This window comes from Neolamprologus multifasciatus, chromosome 2, assembly GCF_963576455.1.
Source record: "Neolamprologus multifasciatus chromosome 2, fNeoMul1.2, whole genome shotgun sequence".
Taxonomy (NCBI): domain Eukaryota; kingdom Metazoa; phylum Chordata; class Actinopteri; order Cichliformes; family Cichlidae; genus Neolamprologus; species Neolamprologus multifasciatus.
In genome coordinates this window covers 33,478,261-33,495,926 of record NC_140440.1, presented here as the reverse complement: position 1 = coordinate 33,495,926, position 17,666 = coordinate 33,478,261, and the positions used below count along the sequence as shown (strand labels likewise).

Sequence of the window (17,666 nt, the reverse complement as noted above, 5' to 3'; positions counted from 1 at the left end):
CAGTCCTCTAAGTGATGTTGATGCCAGACGTCACAGGAGAATGACCCGGCTGCATTAGGCTGAAGGCAACAGCAACTCAAATAACCACTCATTACAATCCAGGTATGCAGAAGAGCATCTATGAAAGTTTTTCCATATTTCCCACACTTACAGGTTTTAAATCATCAAACAACTTTTAAAATTAGACAAAGATAACCTGAGTAAATACAGACATTTAATGATGATTCATGTATTTAAAAAAAAAGCTATCCAAACCTAAGTGGCCCTACGTGAAAAGTAGTTGTTACCACTTGACAGTAACAGCTGCAATCAAGCATTTGCAATAACTGGCAATGAGTCTTTTACATCACTGTGGAGGAATTTTGGCCCTATCTTATTTGCAGAATTGTTTTAATTCAGTGACACTGGAGTTTTTGAGCATTACTGGGCTGTTCACAGTCATGTCAAAGCATCTCAATGTGATTGGATAGCCAGACCTTGATGAAGTGACTTCAAAATCTTAATTTAGCTTCTTTTTTTTGAGCCACTCAGAGGTGGAGGTGTGCTTGAGGTTCAGGGCACAAACCGACTGCAGGACATTTTCCTTCAGGATTTTCTGTTACAGAGATGAATTCATGGCTCCATCAATTACAGCATCCTGAAGCAGCAAAGTGGCTCCAGACCATCACACTAACAGCACCAAAAAAGTTCAACGTTTGTTGTCTTTTGGCAGCCTTTGTGTTTCTTTTGGTCATTAATGCTCTTTCCTATTGTTGAATCATGAACACTGACCTTAACTGAGGCAAGTGATGCCTGCAATTCTTTACATGTTTTTCTGGGTTCTTTTGTGATCTCTGGGATGAGTCGACAATGTGCTCTTGGAGTAAATTTGGTAGGTTGCTCTGGTTAAGGTTCACCACTGTTCCAAGTTGTCTCCATTTGTGGGTAATGGCTCTCACTGTAGTTTGCTGGATCCTGAATCCCTAGAAACTAGTTTGCAACATCTTTGTAATAGATGCCAATGACGTTGTTTCCCTTCAGTTCTTGAGTTTCTTTAGATTGTGGCATGATGTGTTGCTTTTTGAGATCCTTTAGCTTCTTTCGCTTTATCAGACAGCTTCTATATAAGTGACTTCTTCATTCAACAGGTCTGGCAGTGATAAGGACTGTGTGTGAACTAGTGTAATTGAACTCAGGTTTTAAAAAAATGTGGCTATTTACAGTTCATTCATGATTTCACAGGGAGTGCAGTACCTTTTTCACACAGAGGCAGATAGGTTTGGGTAGTTTACACCCCGCCCCCGCCCCACCCCTCCCCCCAACAACAATGGCTTGTCTCCCCAGCTGGGAGTTGTTTTTCTCTGGGTTGTTGCACTTATTACTATTTTAATTATAATTTTTAATTAATGAAATAACAGGATAAAAATAATATTCAACAGTTTAAAGTATCTAAGGCTGCTTTTGCATTATCTTACTGTAACCCATTAATTAATAATAACAATTAATAATGGCAACAGGTGTGTGATTATCCAGGTGCACCAGAAATTTACGTTACGACAGTTTTACTACATAAAATAAAATGGAAATAAAACAAAATAAAATAGTTGAACAAATAATAATTATCGGCCTCGCTGACAATAAAGCCTCACTATTCAGTCACACTATCCTCCCCCCCCCCTTTTTTTCTCTTTTTTTTATGAACGGATGTTGTCTCCTTCTAGTTTCCGGTGTAACATTAAATTCTGTCCCCAAAATGGCGAACGTATCTGCTGCCAACGCCGCTGCTGCGGCCGCAGCTGCAGCCGCGAATAGAGACCCAGCCGTTGACCGGTCACTACGATCGGTTTTCGGTAAGTTTGTTGCTTTTATGTCGCTGTGTTTGGGTAAGTTTATCATCCGGGTGCTCAGGAAGAATGTAAGGAAGCGGGTTGTGAATGAAAACTTGCTAACATGGATGTCAGGCTAGTGTTGCAGTTAGCTGAACACCGCGCGAGGGAAAGTTAAAAAGAAATAGCAAGCAAAGGAGCCTCGAATTACAAATCCTTCTTCTGTTTATTGTCACACTAACACTAAATATTGTGTGTATTAATTGTTTTAGTGGGAAATATTCCATATGAAGCCACAGAAGAACAGCTGAAAGACATCTTCTCTGAAGTCGGACTTGTTGTCAGTTTCAGGTGAGTGAAGGAACGCGCTAGACCTGGTCCTCTCTGAACTAAGACGTTTTATAGGGTTTTAATAAGTCCTTTTAGACAGTCTTAAATGTGGATTGTTCCCTTTTCTTGTTCTCAGGTTAGTGTATGACAGGGAGACAGGAAAGCCAAAGGGATATGGCTTCTGTGAATACCAAGACCAGGAGACTGCCCTCAGTGCCATGCGAAACCTGAATGGGAGAGAGTTTAGTGGTCGGGCTCTCCGTGTTGACAACGCAGCCAGTGAGAAGAACAAGGAAGAGCTGAAAAGTAAGTTTTTAATTTCCTCTCGAGTTTGTTTAGGTAAGCTTTTGATCATAATCTGTTCCAATACCCAAGCTATTTTTGTCTTGCACAGGTTTGGGAACAGGAGCCCCCATTATTGAGTCTCCTTATGGAGACAGCATCCAGCCAGAGGAGGCCCCAGAGTCCATCAGCAGAGCAGTAGCCAGTCTGCCACCTGAGCAGATGTTTGAACTCATGAAACAGATGAAGGTAGGGTGTCCCCCCCATATACACTTATAACCATCTCCAGAGAGGAGTTTGAGATTGAGGTTTCTTTACTGTACTCTCGGTGAGAGGTGAACTTATCAATAGTAGAATCATCTGCCAAATGGGTAGTCTGTGGTGCATTTAAGAATTAGTTTGATGAGTTTATGTTCAGCTCTATGTAAAATGTTATGGTCTCCTGTACACAGCCAAATTTAATAAAACCTCTCGTGTTTGAGCGTTTAATAAATGGATGAAACAACAGTGAGTCTTTTAAAGTAAAAAATTAGTTTTCCCAGATGACATCATCTAAAACTGTATGTATGAGGCTCCTTACTCTTTTTTTTTTTTAATTGTCAGTAGTACGGATGGTGACAAATGTTTCACACAGTCTGAATCACCTCCAGCTTAACTGTATGCAGATGCTCCTCCTTCCCTTTCATTAACAGAGGCTGTGCTGTGCAGCCTGCCGCTCTCAGCTCTGCCAGTGAAGCCTCGTCTTTGCACAGCTGGTAGTCTGCTTCATTAAGCCCAAAGAAACATTACACTGCAGACGTCTTTTGCTCTACTCAGAAAGTCATTTGTTTCACCAAAAGCTTGTGTCAGTCGGACCGCTCCAGATGCTGATTAGAGTCAGTGGCTCCAGATTTAATAGTAGTGGTATTTCTGCAGATTTTGGTCTAATGCCTGTTTGTTATGGAGTTATGTCTGAGTCATGAGTGGGTAGTAAAAAGTGGTGGTGGGATTAAAAACCAGAGTGTTTTTTTTGTTTTGTTTGTTTGTTTTAAGTCTTTTAGGATGTAGTCAGAGATTTTTCTAGTAGTTTCTAAAATCAGATCCCTTTGGTTTCAAAAAAACATTTTTCTCTCTCTCTCCAGCTGTGTGTGCAGAACAGTCCTCAGGAGGCACGAAACATGCTGCTGCAGAACCCTCAGCTGGCCTACGCTCTGCTGCAGGCCCAAGTGGTCATGCGGATTGTTGATCCTGAGATAGCCTTGGTGAGAATGAAGAGATGAGTCACAGTCAGAAGACGGTTGTTCTCGACTCAGTAAATGTTTATTCTGTCCTGCATTTTAAAGCCAAAGCAAGCAGTATATATATATTTTTTTATGTTCCCCTCACTCCTTGTATAGAAAATGCTCCATCGTCAAACAACAGTCCAGCCTCTGATTCCCAGTGGACAGGGCGGAGGAGCACCGACAGTCACTTCTCCACCTACACAGCCGACCATGCCCGTGTCTCAGCCAGTGTCTCAACCTGTGGTAAGCAGGACATATCTTTTGTCATATTACTGTGTATTTGCTTCAACAAAATGTTCCCATTGTGGGTCCTGAAAAATGTGCACGCATGCACGGGTTGCTGGGATGGCTGCAGGCCAGGAGGTAGAGCAGGTCATCTGCTAATCAAAAGGTTAGAAGTTCAGTCTGGCTTCTCCAGTCTCCAGCCTGCATGGCTAGTGTCCTCTGGCAAGATACCGAGCCACAAGTTGGTCTCTGATGCATTCATTGATGTATGAATGTGTGAAAGTTAGATAGAAAGCAATTAGGTGTAGAAAAAGTGCTTGTATGAATGGGCAAATAAGGCATGTTGTATAAAGTGCTTTGCTTAGAAAAGCATTGTGTATATGAACCAGTTAATTTACCATGGAGTGAATAAATACTGGTGAAAGGTTCACAAAGTCTGACCCACCAAAAGTCCTGGTTTGGCTTCATGAAGTGTTAAAATGTGTGGGGTGAAAAGTTTAAAATATTTCTAGATAGGGCTGCTCGATTATGGCAAAAATGATAATCACGATTATTTTCACTGAAATTGAGATCTCGATTATTTGAGGATATTTATTTAACAATAACAATGTGTTGAATAATGACTTTAAAAAATAATATAAAATAGTGCAAATACTGATAACAGTGCAAATGTTTGCAATATAAGAAATAAATGAAAAATGTAAACATCTATGTTCAGTGAACTTTGCAGTGTTGCTCTGTGGTGCAGCTACGACACTGTAGCAAAGTTTACACACTGTGTCTACTTGATCCACGTCTGACTCCACGAACCCACTGAAGTTTTTTTTACCTCTCTTTTCAACCAACAGCAGTCACTCTTCTCTCCAAATAACTTCTGCTTAGCTTTCCGAGCTTCCCTCGGGTCCTCTTAATTGTTGTATTTGAAATGCAGAGAGGTGCGCTCGATTTGCCACACGGAGCAGCGCGAGAGTAAAGCACGAGGGAGGGGCTAATAATCGGCTCAGTCATTTTTAATGATCGTTGAAAGCCCAGATCGTAATCGTGATTAAAATTCGATTAATTGAGCAGCCCCAAAAATAAGATGCTTTTCATTTTATAGGCTTTAAAGTTCCAGCACCTGTGATGATGTTTTTTCCCAGTGGTTCTTGTTTATATGACCTGGATGAAACGACAATATAAGAACACTCTGGGGTAAAGTAAAATGTGCATTTTCAACACTGCACCATCACATTGTTAAAGAGCCGTGTGCATGTGCATTTGGATTCTCTGAGCACCACACTTCTCTATTTCTAAGTCCTTATAACTTCCCCTTCACACCTCGTAGCGTTTTCACCGAGGTTAGAGAAAGGTGATTAGGAAAAGGACGCAGGAGGTTATTTTTGGGGGGCTGCTCAACTACACATTTTTGGGATGTGGGAGGAAACAAGAGCAGGGGGAACACAGAAACTCCACACAGAAAGGCCCCAGATGACTTGAAGGTTTGAACCAAGAATCTTATTGTTGTGAGGCAACCGTGGCAACGTCTGCACCACCATGTGGCATGGCAGTTTGTGGGTTAGTCCATTAATACATTTTAGAGCAAGAATTTTCTGCTTTGGTTTAAAAAGAAAGTCACATCCACACAAACACTGTATTGAAAAAAACAAAACCAGTGTCCAGTACTGTCAAGCAGCAGATGGCGATATAACCCTTAACCGTGTAGAAATGTTGGCCAATCAGATGCCTTTAGGCAACAATAACACAGGGTAGACTATGATACCAAAAAGGAGATAAAGGCACACACCTTTGACAGTGCAAGAGACGATTTTTGGTTTCCTTGTTTACACAGAAACCGAGATTTGTTTGAGATTTGTTAATTTTTCAGTGACCTAAAATGGCTCTATGTGGGGAAACGCCCAATGCGCATAGAAAAAGCTACATTTTTATAAAATACCCGTGTTGGTGTGGTCAGGGTGGAATTCTAGAAAGGTAAAACCTACATGTAAAGGTTTTGTTCCTTTGTAGATCCACTGTGAGCTGTAAATTTTAATAGCAGCAGTCTAACTATGAAAACACCAACACAATGTTGAAATTGTGTTTATTTTTCTTTACATCTTAAAGCTGTTCGTTATCTCTTTTGTAAGCGAATGGGTCAATAAATGTGACTATACTTTGTGCTGTAGGAGAGGAGGTCTCACCCGTTTGTTGTCAAGCAGTGTGAATGTGGCCCATTAACTAAAATGAGTTTGACACCCCTGCTGTAAGCAGCGCCTGATGGCGATGCTACTGATGTAGATTGGATGTTTTGCTACAAGGTTTGTCCAGAGCTGGCAGGAGTTCCAGCCCAAACACGAGCTCCACGCTTGAATTCATTCGTCTGATCTCAAACGACTGAGAAATGGAGACAGAAATGTAACATAAATGTCACTTAACATGTTTTTGTCCTCAATGAGGGGATAAAGCACCATATGATCTCTTCTTTATAGATACAGTTTCAGGAGATATTATTTCCATTCATTTCTTAATCATTTTTCTTTTGTTATGTCCTCAGCCTGGAATGCATGTCAATGGAGCGCCCCAGATGATGCAGCCCCCTAACATGGGAGTTGTCCCTGGACCCATGCCTGTACCAGGACCTGGGCCTGGACCGGGACCAGTTGGACCTCCAGGTAATCATCAGACCACATGCACGCTTGAAATGGCAAAAGTTGTGAAATTGGTTGCGGTAGTGTGACTTTGGCCACTTGTAGTATAAAGTTACACAAACAAACCATAAATACAGGCCGGGTATATATCTCTAAGACATTAACTTTATAAAGTCATTAAACATTCAATAATCTAGAATTGTTACAAATGTTCCAAGCATGTAAATGAATGAGCTGCATGAAGGCATGTCTTAAATTTGAAAACCTGTCATATTTTATTAGCTGTTTTCTTTGGTGTATAAAACAATCACCAATAATGCTAATGTTTGTCGGTAGACAGCAGTAATTGAAAAGCAGTTTTTCAGTGCAGTGTTTCCAATTAGACAAAAGTGGATTCAAAAAGTATTTACCCCCTTTCTGTTTCTATACATTTTAATTTAAAGTGGATACAATTAGCATTATTTCTAGATTGGTCTTTGTAAAACGGTAATCTCAAAAGCTGAGATCTGTCATTTATATTAGTTATCTCATGATTACTGTGGCAGTCATACTGTAGCCGGTGATTACTATTACCACACATCCACATGTGAATATGTAGAATGTGAAGAATTTTGGTACCCAAAGCTTTCTGGTGTCCAGTTGTTATTAGAGGATTTTTGTTCAGTCACCGCTCCATGTGGTGAGTAGATTGGTTCAGGATTCAGAGGAGCACTCTGTGTGCCTCATGATGATTTAGCCTTATATTTGCTTTTTAAAATTCATCTCCATTCATAATCTGACGCAGTCAGCACATGTAATGGGAAGCCGTGGCCTGGATATCGGTTATCTGTTATCTCGAGATCAGCTGGCTAATCCGGAAGCCTGAAACATTGACCCCAGACATTAGCTGATGGGTTCCCAGATTCTGTGCATCTTATTTGCTTTAATTATTCTTGAGGTGTGTCTAAGGCTTTATCTGCATTTACCGGTGTTTTTTAAAGCGGTTTGTTTTCATGTGTTTTGGCCTTCGTCCACATGCAAACACAGTTTTTGGTCTGAAAGTGACCTTTGGGAAACGCCTTCCTTTGTTTCATTGATGCGCAGAGTTTTTGGCACGTGATGTCAGAGACTGTGGTCTTACCTTTTTTATTTACATTAATAAAAAAAGGACATTTACATTTATTTACACATGAAGTGGTTTTTCCAATAGGTTCTCACTGGCCAAAGTTTGTGGCCCACAAACTCTGGGGCAGGGACCGCTGGTGGGGCTTAGAGCCACCACAGATAGAGCATGCACGACCAAGGGCAAAATATAAACTGGAGTTAACTGTAGGTTGAGTTTGTTGATTGTGAAATGCTGGCCATGTTTTTTTGTTAATAGCAATTCACCAAATTCAAAAATATCTACAAAATGTAAAATTTGTGGAAACTGCACAGTGAGGACTTTTTTCCCCACCTTCTGAAGTGGGGCAGCCAAAACTGTGTTGTGTTTACATGCTTTTGACAGCACCCAAACACATTTACATGTGGCCTGCGTCTAGAACTTGATTCGAAGTCCGTCTGTAGCATGGATTAGAAAGGCACACCTGTTTTTACTGGATCCTGAAATCCAAACTGTTTGCTAGGATGAGGGGAAAAAAGATAAGACATGAGGTCCATTTAACTCTCTATAGACCATTGTGATAAAATTGTTCCAAGGCATTGATTGAAAACAGGGGTTTCTTCTGTGTAACACAACAAGAAGAGCCTCTTTATTTGAGGTGACCAGGAACCCAACAATCTGTTTGCATTTCCGCCCAGAGAGTTCAGGTTTTGTCTCATCAGACCAGAAAATCTGATGGAGTCCTTTTAAATGCAGTTCCATGCAACTCTAGTGGAAGATTAAATCTACATGACAATTCATTGCAATAAAGGAAGGGGATCTGAATACTTACTGAATCCACTTGCGTCCAAACTTTGCACATGTCATGGCTCGTTTGGATCAGCAGGTGTCACCACAGTCATATAAATAGCGGAAGTTTATCCACAACGATATACGCCACGTGTCCTCGTTATCGTCTTCTCTTTTTGTGTTTTATCTTAAATCTTGGATGTATGCCATCTTGATGATTTTGTAAAAGTTCCCTCTTCTTCACCCTTCTGTACCTTTTATTTGTGCATGAGATGATTTCACGAGTGTGCTGAAATGCTGCTTTGCCCTCTTGAGTCTTGTCTCCTGTTCTTCTCACTTTAATGCTGGCTCAGGAAACCTTCAGCATTCTCCCACAGGATCGTCTGGTCAAGCTGCTATCGAGCGGCCTCAAGGTATCACTGTACCTCCTCGGTTCTCCAGTCAGGTCGCAGCCCTGCTAAGCAGCGACACTTTTCAAATATACAGCATATATTTCCGCTATAAATAAAAATGACTCATCACACATGCAGCCTTTAGAGAAGTTCACAAGTCTGTGTATATAATTATTACAATCTCAGAGCAGCTACACAGGAATATACCAGGTCATGAGTAAAATCAATGTTTAGTTTTTTGTTGTTGTAAAGATATGCACAGTTGGGCTGATCAGCTCCAGGTAGCAGCTGGGACCAGTTTGTGCAGATGGTGCAGGTGTTCAGCCTTCAGCTTCCTTGTCAGCCTGCATGGGGGAGCTTGATGGATATCATCACAAGGAGTACTGATGAGATTTCATGGAGCGTTTATGTGATGTAAAAGGAAGTTTAGACCGCCTCATAGTGACCTGCAGGTGCATCTGACGTCCCAGTTGGTGTTGTTCCTACAACCATGTAATTAATGTTGTTCCAGGATCGTCATCACAGCCGCTTCATGTGTGTCGTGTAAAATGCAACATTGTACATGTGAAGAGGAGACCGGGGCGGATCAGTGGATCCATCTCACTTGGGATACCTGGGTTTATGTGCTGTTTGAATTTTTTAAAAGTTATTATATTTATTTATTTAATCTCTCTCACCAGAACAGTTCTGAAAGTTTCAGTAAAAGTTGTTTGGGTTACATTTTCACTAACTATAAAAATCTGCAGAAACCCCTGAGGACAAATGTGTCAACAAATCCTAGTTGACAGCTTTGTGACACACCCCGCCCACATTATGTGAGTTGTTTTTTCATTGGGTTGGGTAAAGTTTTTTATTCTTTTTGTCTGCTTCCTGGAAGCCTAACTTAAACTAATGACGTCACGGCAGTGTAATGGGTAATTTGTATTGGTCGAGCAACATTAATCATGATGTTGTAGGAACAACAGTAACACGGGAATATCAGATAGCGGTACAAGTTCAGGTGTAATTGCAAGGCGGGTCATCTGAGTTTGGATCTAAACACTGGTCAGACGGGGTACACGGCCAGGTAATGGCTACAGAGTAAGACCTTGAATCCTAAAGGGTGATATCTGATTTCCACAGATTTGCAGCTTCTTCTGTACTTCTTGTCCTCGAGATGTTTTTAGCTAGTTTTATGTCTCCTTAGTTTTTCTGCTTCTCTGTTCGAAATTTAACAGAATACAAATGAAGTTAAAAGCTTTCAGTCACTACTTTATTTGGGGGATTACAGAGCGATCAGCAGATTCTGCTGTTTGAGATTTGGCAAAGTTGGAAGGAGACTTGAGCTCCCATTGATCCAGACTGATGGATGTCGACCAGAGGAGATCTCCTGCTCGACACTTGCGCGATCTAAGGCTATGTTCACACTGCAGGTCTTGATGCTCAATTCCGATTTTTTGATCAAATCCGATTTTTTTTTTGTCTGCTCGTTCACACTACAAATAAAATGCAACAGCAAACGCGCTCTAGTGTGGACGCTCTAAGCGGCCGCATGCGCAAAAGAAGACGTCACACACAACGCGCTCTGTTTAGACCCAGAGCAAACAGTCTTGTTTGACTGATGGCTTTAATATAAAGACTTCAGACTTTACGTTTCCCAATTTTTGCTTTAAGTTATTTTGTTATTTACATAATAATGTAAATAACCTAATAATGATCCTTATTGCTGTTTTAGAGGAGCGGTGCTTCAAAGGATAGTTGCAGATTTCTGTCAGAATCTGCAGATTATACAGTACAAATAAAATGTTCACGTTTCTCCAACGGTGTCTGCAGCAGTTTCACCGGATGGCCAGGAAGCGTTCACGATGTCTTCTCCGGCGCTGATAATTGGCGTCTGTCTTGTGTCAGTGACGTAAAAGACGGATTTAATGCGACATGACCATCAAACAGCAGTCGCTTTCTAAAACATCAGATATGTATCGGATTCAGTACCACATACGAAAGTGACCCAGATCGGATTTGAAAATATCGGATTTGTGCCGTTCACACTGTCACACCATGATCGGATATGGGTCGCATAGGGTCAAAAAAATCGGATTTGATGCGCTTTCGCCTGCAGTGTGAACGTAGCCTTAGTTTTTGAGGGGGCGGCGGGACATTTTTCTTTTCTTCCCAAAAGGCCTGCTCATTCTAATTTTCTCTATTTATGTTACATTTGTAGCCGTGGCGCTGTTGCTATGGCAGTGTGGGTAAATTTGGGTCAGCGAGCCAGTGGCGTGGCGTTTCTCATCCATACACCTGTGTGCTTGCAGATATCTGACAAAAACGATTTGATTTTAATTATCAAACGAGATCTGTTTCTAAAAGTGTAATAAATGATATTCACTGACTGCTGACTTTTACAGAGCTACCACTCGTTTCTATAGAGTTGAGCCTGAAGGGTAACAAGTTCAGATGTGAGATGTTTATTATTGATACAGACGGTTTATGGATGTTGCTGAAGATAAAGATGAAAGCGGTGAAATATCTCATACAGTGAAAGCTCTCTGTGTTAGCAGCATTCATTATTTGTCACTTGCACTAATGGAAAGAGACTACTTGGCCTTCTTTTTACTCCAGGATCAGCTTAGTCACTTGATAATGACATGAAATTGCTGACTTTGCTTTCAAGCTGGACAGTACGGTTAAGAAGCGTATTACAATGAAGCTGCTTCGCTACTCTCTTGATTTGGTTTTGTTTGTGTTTGTTTATGAAGTGAGGCTGAATCAGTTTCAAACAAACAAACCAAAAATCCACATTTTTAACAGGAATGTCTGTTAAAAATGTGGCTGTGTTGTAGTTTGTAGCTTTTACTGCACTGGAGAGTGACTGGAGTGATATGTCACCATTTGTATCCCAACGATACAAAGAGACGCTTCCATGCAGTCCTCCAAGAATCCTCACTGCGTGTCTCTGGAACCAGATGATGTAAGCAACTGGCAAGTATTGATTGGCTGACAAGTGGGCGTAATAGAGAGGGGAACAATAGTGGAGTTGATCTAGAATGGGAGCAAAAAAAACTTCCAGAAAACTTCCAAAAAAAAGATCCAGGAAATAAAGCACGATAAGCACAGGCGATGGTTGATTTGGACACTCTTCATTGGTTTTAACTACCTGTTTTACTTCAGCTCCTTGGATGTTGGTCAGTCAGATGTAGCGCAGAGCTCATTTCATAATAATAATAATGGATTGGATTTATATAGCGCTTTTCAAGGCACCCAAAGCGCTTTACAATGCCACTATTCATTCACTCTCGCATTCACACACTGGTGGAGGCAAGCTACGGTTGTAGCCACAGCTGCAGAAGCGAGGGGCAGACTGACAGAAGCGAGGCTGCCATATCGCACCATCGGCCCCTCTGGCCAACACCAGTAGGCGGTAGGGTAAAGTGTCTTGCCCAAGGACACAACGGGGGATCGAACCGGTGACCTTCCAGTTACAGATACGCTTCCCAACCCCCTGAGCCACAGTCGCCCCTGTTTCAAACATACAAGTGCCCTCAGACCGGTTGTAGCACATACTTTGTACACTTCCTCCATCTGACAACAGAGCTCACTGCAGGCAAAGGGGCAGCACCTGCATACACGCCACCTTTTGCAAGACCATAAATTCTGCTTGAGACGATTCGAGCCCCAGCTGGGGCCTTTCTGTGTTGCATGTCCTCTCTGCGCCTCTGGGTGCTCCAGGCACGGTCCAAAAGCATGCATCGGCTGTAGAAGTGAAGTAGATAAAGAGCTTTACATGTATAGAATGAAGTGTTTTATTAACCTATAGTTATGCATGATTCATAGTCTGCTGTACTTGGTCAATTAGGCTAGAAAATTTATAAATACAATTGCATCGGATTGCATTACAAGCGTACCCCTGTGTGCGCACCTCCCCCTTCACACATCAAGCACAGTTTAGTCGAAATATGAGAACTGCTCATTCAAACCGGCGCAGACACGGCGTTGCTCTTCCTCGGGTGCCCAGCAATAATCTCGACATGTTTGAAGGTGAATATATGACCAGTTGCTGTTGTTCTATATAATATAAACACATTACATACATATATACAGAGCTTCACAGTTAACAATGCTGTATGTGAGGAACTAGTTGGCACTGCTTGACATCTGGAATCCCATCTGCTTAGCTGTCATGACACTCTTCTACAAGTGCCGCGGAGAGGACTGTAAACAATGGAGTTGGTGCTGCTCTGCTGCACAAGCACAGTAGCGTTACACTGACAAGGAGCCCAGATGATCGTTATCTTATCAGTTTCTTCTAAATTTGTTTTCCTTAGAGTAAATCAGAAGACATTAACTTTCCCAGATCGACAGAAAAAGATCTATTCATTTGTAATGAATATTTCTGCTTAAGTGCAGTAAATTAGCCTAATTTGCACTGAGCTAACTGATGGCATCATTATAGGTTGTTGCCTTAATGTTGTAACGCCGTATGAATGGACTATGAGACATCCATTGTTCTTGATCTTTTCTCTGCATGCCTTTGTTCGCCGTGCTTTCATGGCCAAATAATGTCAGACTTAGAAGAAACAAGTAGGCGAACACTCTCAAATCAGCTTTGTGTATACGTGTGGGAGCAGAGTTTTTCTTTTTCTTGTTTTGTTTTTATATATAAGCTTTCAAATCTTTAGATCTGCATATTAATGCTGATGAGACCACAATGCTCTACCCTTCCTCCTCTTTTTGTGTGTGTGTGTCCCTGATGTATCTGTGTGTTGTGACCTTGTTCTGTGGCAGTTTGCTGTGGCCTTTGTGCAGTTTAAGCGAACTGTGTAGGTTTTTTCTCCTGAGCAAACACTCAGCTTTTTGGGAGTGTGCGTGGTTCGTCTTAACTGGAATTTCAGCCGTTGGAGCTTTGAAAGTCATTCTTTATGATGACACATCTCCATTTCTTTTCACTAATTAACTGGCAGATGTTTCGTGTGTCATCTGTATCGTGTATGTGTTGTGGTTAAATTTATGAATTTTTCCTCTAAGGACCAGGCGGTATCCCCCCAAGAGGCCTACTGGGAGATGGTCCCAATGACCCCAGAGGAGGAACTCTGCTGTCTGTCACTGGAGAGGTCATAGACCCAAAGTAAGACATCCCATTTTACCTTAACGATCCATTTGGGTGTGACTTTTAGGAGTGTCAGTTCCAGTCATTGATGTTGCAAGACTAAAGTCGTTATTTTGTCCTGGCTGATTTGGGGGAAATGTAATATTAAAGAAAGGTAAACAACAACTGAAACGCAAGTCTGGCTGCACAAACAGCAGGACATGGAAGATGGATGTGTCAGCTTGTCAACAGAGATGCTCACGGTATCTGCTGCCTTCTGCTTTAATAATTCCCCAGGTGGAAAAATATAAATTAAAAGATGTATATTTTGTTGGTTTCTTTTTCACGATTCACTAACAAATGCATCTAATTTCCTGTGACTGGTTTTCTGATGATAAAGCCCTACTCTACTCTACTACTGACCAGAAATACTACTATATAGTAAAATCTTTGCTTAATATAGTTTGAGTTTTAATGCTAGGCTATATCACTTTATAGCCTAGCATTAGCCTAGCATTTTTAGACCACTTTATGGTCTAAAAACTATGACTTATGCTGCGTTAGTTTTAAAAATGTGTAACTTCTCTTATTTTGTGTGCATTTAGCCGGGGTTACATGGGACCTCCACCCCCCCACCAAGTTCCGCCTGTACACATGCCACAGTTGGGAGTTGCACCCCCTCCAGATATGAGGCCTCCAATGGACATGAGAGGCCCACCCATGGGTGAACCGCGGAATATGATGGTTGACCCCAGGGCGGCCCCCATGATGGAGCCACGGGGACCCCCTATGGAAGCCAGAGGTACCTACCCTTATGAGGCGTCATAGTTTGAGATAGTCTCGTACTTTGAGGGTAAATTCATCTGATTATGAGCACTTGTGACAGTATTATGTGTCCTTATACAGGCCGTGACCCAAGGGCGATGGATGCTCGTGTTCCAGTTACGGGTCAGAGGGTTCCCATAGCACCAGGAATGCAAGGCCCTGTCCCTCATACAATGGGTCCAAACGCTCCGCCACCTGCAAGACCGGTAGGTTTGCATCTCTGCATGTCTCTGTCAGCTGTGTGCTTTGGTTTAACTGGAATTGGCCAGGATAGGCAGGTTTTTGGAGCGTTTTGGAGACAAACTTAAAGAGACAGGGCTGAGATGTCAAATGGAGGGATAGTGGACAGGATTGCTAGAAAAAGATGAATTCCTCAGGAGATTCATGGATGTAGTGACAGAGGAGGATGCTAAGGACAGGGTGAGATGGATATTGAAGATCTGCTGTTGCGATCCTTAAAGGAAACTACCGAAAGAAGACCACTCTCATATATATATGAGTCTTGATATTGTTATGACATCAGTTATACAGTTGTATGATTTGCGTTACTTCATTCTAGGGCTGCCACAAACGATTATTTTGATAGTCGACTAGTCACCGATTATTTTTGCGATTAGTTGACTAATCAGATCATCATCCATTGGACGTAAAACGTACAGCTTATTGAACCAGCAGCATCTGCTCTTATATAACTATCTAAAAATAAACTAACTAAAAATAAAGACAAGATGATAGTTTGTTAAATGTTAATGAAATTTGCAGATTGTCTTGGTGAAGTTTAATAAACTCCTTGCTATCTAAAATATAACAGGACACCGGAGTATATTCTCCAGCATCTCACACTTCTGATAATCAGCTGTCTGCTTGAGTTTAGTCAGCTGTGTAAAAACTATAACTTTAATCTCAGCCAAACCGATTTACTCAGGAACAAATAAAATACTAAAAAAAAGCCAAACAATAACATTTTAAGTTATCTAAGTGACTTATATATGTTTAACCTGAGTAGCGAAAGACAGCGGTGAGTTTGAAAACGATTCGCCCAGAGTCCGGTGTTCTCACGGCTCTAGTTAGCCTAGCCCCCGGCTAGCTATCGAGCTAGTGGGTAACAGACGTCTCCGAAAACGTCGGAGCGCTTTTGAAAATATGTGGCATCTTGATAAACTGCGCAGATATTTGAGGTTTACACAGCTACATTCTCGCCTGAAAATATGTTAAACGTTTATTTTGTGACCCAGAAAGAATAATAAGAGTAATATTAAAACTAACTAGCTGCCGCCATTGTTGGAAACTGAGCTGGGCTGCGCTATGAATTCTGGGACACAGTTTTTTCTTCTTCGAGGTTTAACGGCAGCTGGCATCCTTGTACATGTAGTGCTGCCATCTTCTGTTTCAGTCCGTTATTACACTCTTAAATCCTACTACTTATTCCTGCGTCTTTTGTGATCTTACAAAGCTTCAAACGACTCGTCGACTATTAAATCAGTCGTCGACGACTTTGATAGTCGACTAATCGTGGCAGCCCTACTTCATTCTTATTTAAATTTTTTCCATATGTTTTCATCTATACTTCAGGGCATTCAGGGAATCAGAATGCTCTAAATTATTTCATAGGCAGCTTTTACAAAAGCACAAAAATCTGCAAAATACAAGAGAAATCTGTGCTGTCTGGAGAATCATTGATGGGTGAAGAACTGTGATCTTACAGTAACACTGCATTTGATCTGCAGGGTGCTGGTATTTCTGGGGTTCCTCCATCAGGAGGAGGCTTCAGTCCAGGTCAGAATCAGGTTTCCACACAGGATCAAGAGAAGGTGAGTGTCACTCTTTGTCACTGCTGCATTTTTATCAGTCAGGATGATGAGTCGGTTAAAAATATCTCGGTATAATTCCTTCTGAGTTATATTTACATGTAAAATGACCTGTGTTTTCATTATCAGCTCACTGAAAGCCTCCTTTCTGCATTCCTGATCATTGATTGCACGTTTGCCTTACCTGAGAACAGTAACTATTTGTTATTCTGGAACAATAGCTGGCCAAGTATAAACGCTTTTGGCAAAGCTGTATGATTTCTGTTATCTGTTACAGTCTATCATTAGACTGTTGTTCTAGACTTTTCTTTTCAGTTTGTTGGCCAGAAAAACACGTTTAACCTCCTCAGCAACATTTTCATTTTCCTCTTTCAGGCTGCCCTCATCATGCAGGTCTTGCAGTTGACTCCAGAACAGATCGCAATGTTGCCGCCGGAGCAGCGGCAGAGCATCCTTATCCTCAAAGAGCAGATTCAGAAGACGGCGAGCGGGGCCCCTTGATGGTCTGACTGATTAAAGTACTGAAAAGTCAGAGCTTCTTTCTTTCCGGTCGCAAATAAAACCTTAGCGCTAGAGTCAAAGGTTTTTGAAATGTTGTGACATCCTCCTTTTTTCCCCCCATTTCATCATGTCAGAGTTTCCCGTCTGCCCCACTCGGACCAGGCTGCAAAGTGTGAACAGATCTGAAGATATCCCATCTTAGTCTGGAATAGTGTACCTGTTCTTTTTGTTTTAAATCATAATGTTTGTTTTGTGTGAGAGTAACATTGATTCACGTGGAGGCAAGAAAAAGTCACTTTCTATGGTGATGATGTTGAACTTGAATAAAAGCTAGAGCAAGAATGTCACGTTTTTGTTTTTCCCCCTAGAAAAGCCAACTGTTGTTATGTTGTAGCTGTTTTGTGAATAAAACGACAAAAATACACCAGTTGCCTTTATTTTCTTTTATTCATGAGAAATTATTTACCATAAAAACAGCAGGTAAGTTGTTTTCTTCCACATCTTTAGACGATCATTAACCACTAACTTAACGACTGGCATGGTTTTATCTTTCACGTGTTTCTGATAAGGAAACGCTCGAGAATACAGGGTCATAATTGCGCCTCATATTTTTCCAGTAAACCTGTTTCCTGTTAAACTCTTGCCAAGAAAAATAATTTTTTTTGTATCCTGCTACACGC

General features: G+C 41.4%; 1 protein-coding gene across 4 annotated transcripts; it reads left to right on the top strand.

The window, feature by feature from the left end:
- Nucleotides 1–1,691: 1,691 nt before the first annotated feature.
- Nucleotides 1,692–17,267, top strand: cstf2 (cleavage stimulation factor, 3' pre-RNA, subunit 2). 4 transcript variants are annotated; one of them, XM_085184744.1, is made up of 14 exons: nucleotides 1,692–1,829; nucleotides 2,078–2,156; nucleotides 2,272–2,441; nucleotides 2,530–2,666; nucleotides 3,539–3,658; nucleotides 3,794–3,922; nucleotides 6,435–6,552; nucleotides 8,752–8,811; nucleotides 13,792–13,891; nucleotides 14,458–14,654; nucleotides 14,759–14,883; nucleotides 16,405–16,488; nucleotides 16,861–17,003; nucleotides 17,121–17,267. In XM_085184744.1, exons 1-13 carry the CDS (start codon nucleotides 1,733–1,735, stop codon nucleotides 16,984–16,986), a joined length of 1,542 nt encoding a protein of 513 aa, XP_085040870.1. In that variant the 5' UTR covers nucleotides 1,692–1,732; the 3' UTR covers nucleotides 16,987–17,003; nucleotides 17,121–17,267. The 4 variants fall into 4 exon arrangements, with proteins under 4 accessions (XP_085040870.1, XP_085040877.1, XP_085040865.1 ...); XM_085184751.1 differs by having other exon boundaries at nucleotides 16,861–17,013; XM_085184739.1 differs by having other exon boundaries at nucleotides 16,861–17,267.
- Nucleotides 17,268–17,666: the final 399 nt, after the last annotated feature.

Bases quoted from the DNA above. Each gene is read 5' to 3' on its own strand.
- cstf2 (XM_085184744.1), top strand. From the start codon at position 1,733: ATGGCGAACGTATCTGCTGCCAACGCCGCTGCTGCGGCCGCAGCTGCA. The intron at 2,442-2,529 runs GTAAGTTTTTAA...TGTCTTGCACAG, and splicing joins GAACAAGGAAGAGCTGAAAA to GTTTGGGAACAGGAGCCCCC. The intron at 8,812-13,791 runs GTATCACTGTAC...TTTTCCTCTAAG, and splicing joins TGCTATCGAGCGGCCTCAAG to GACCAGGCGGTATCCCCCCA.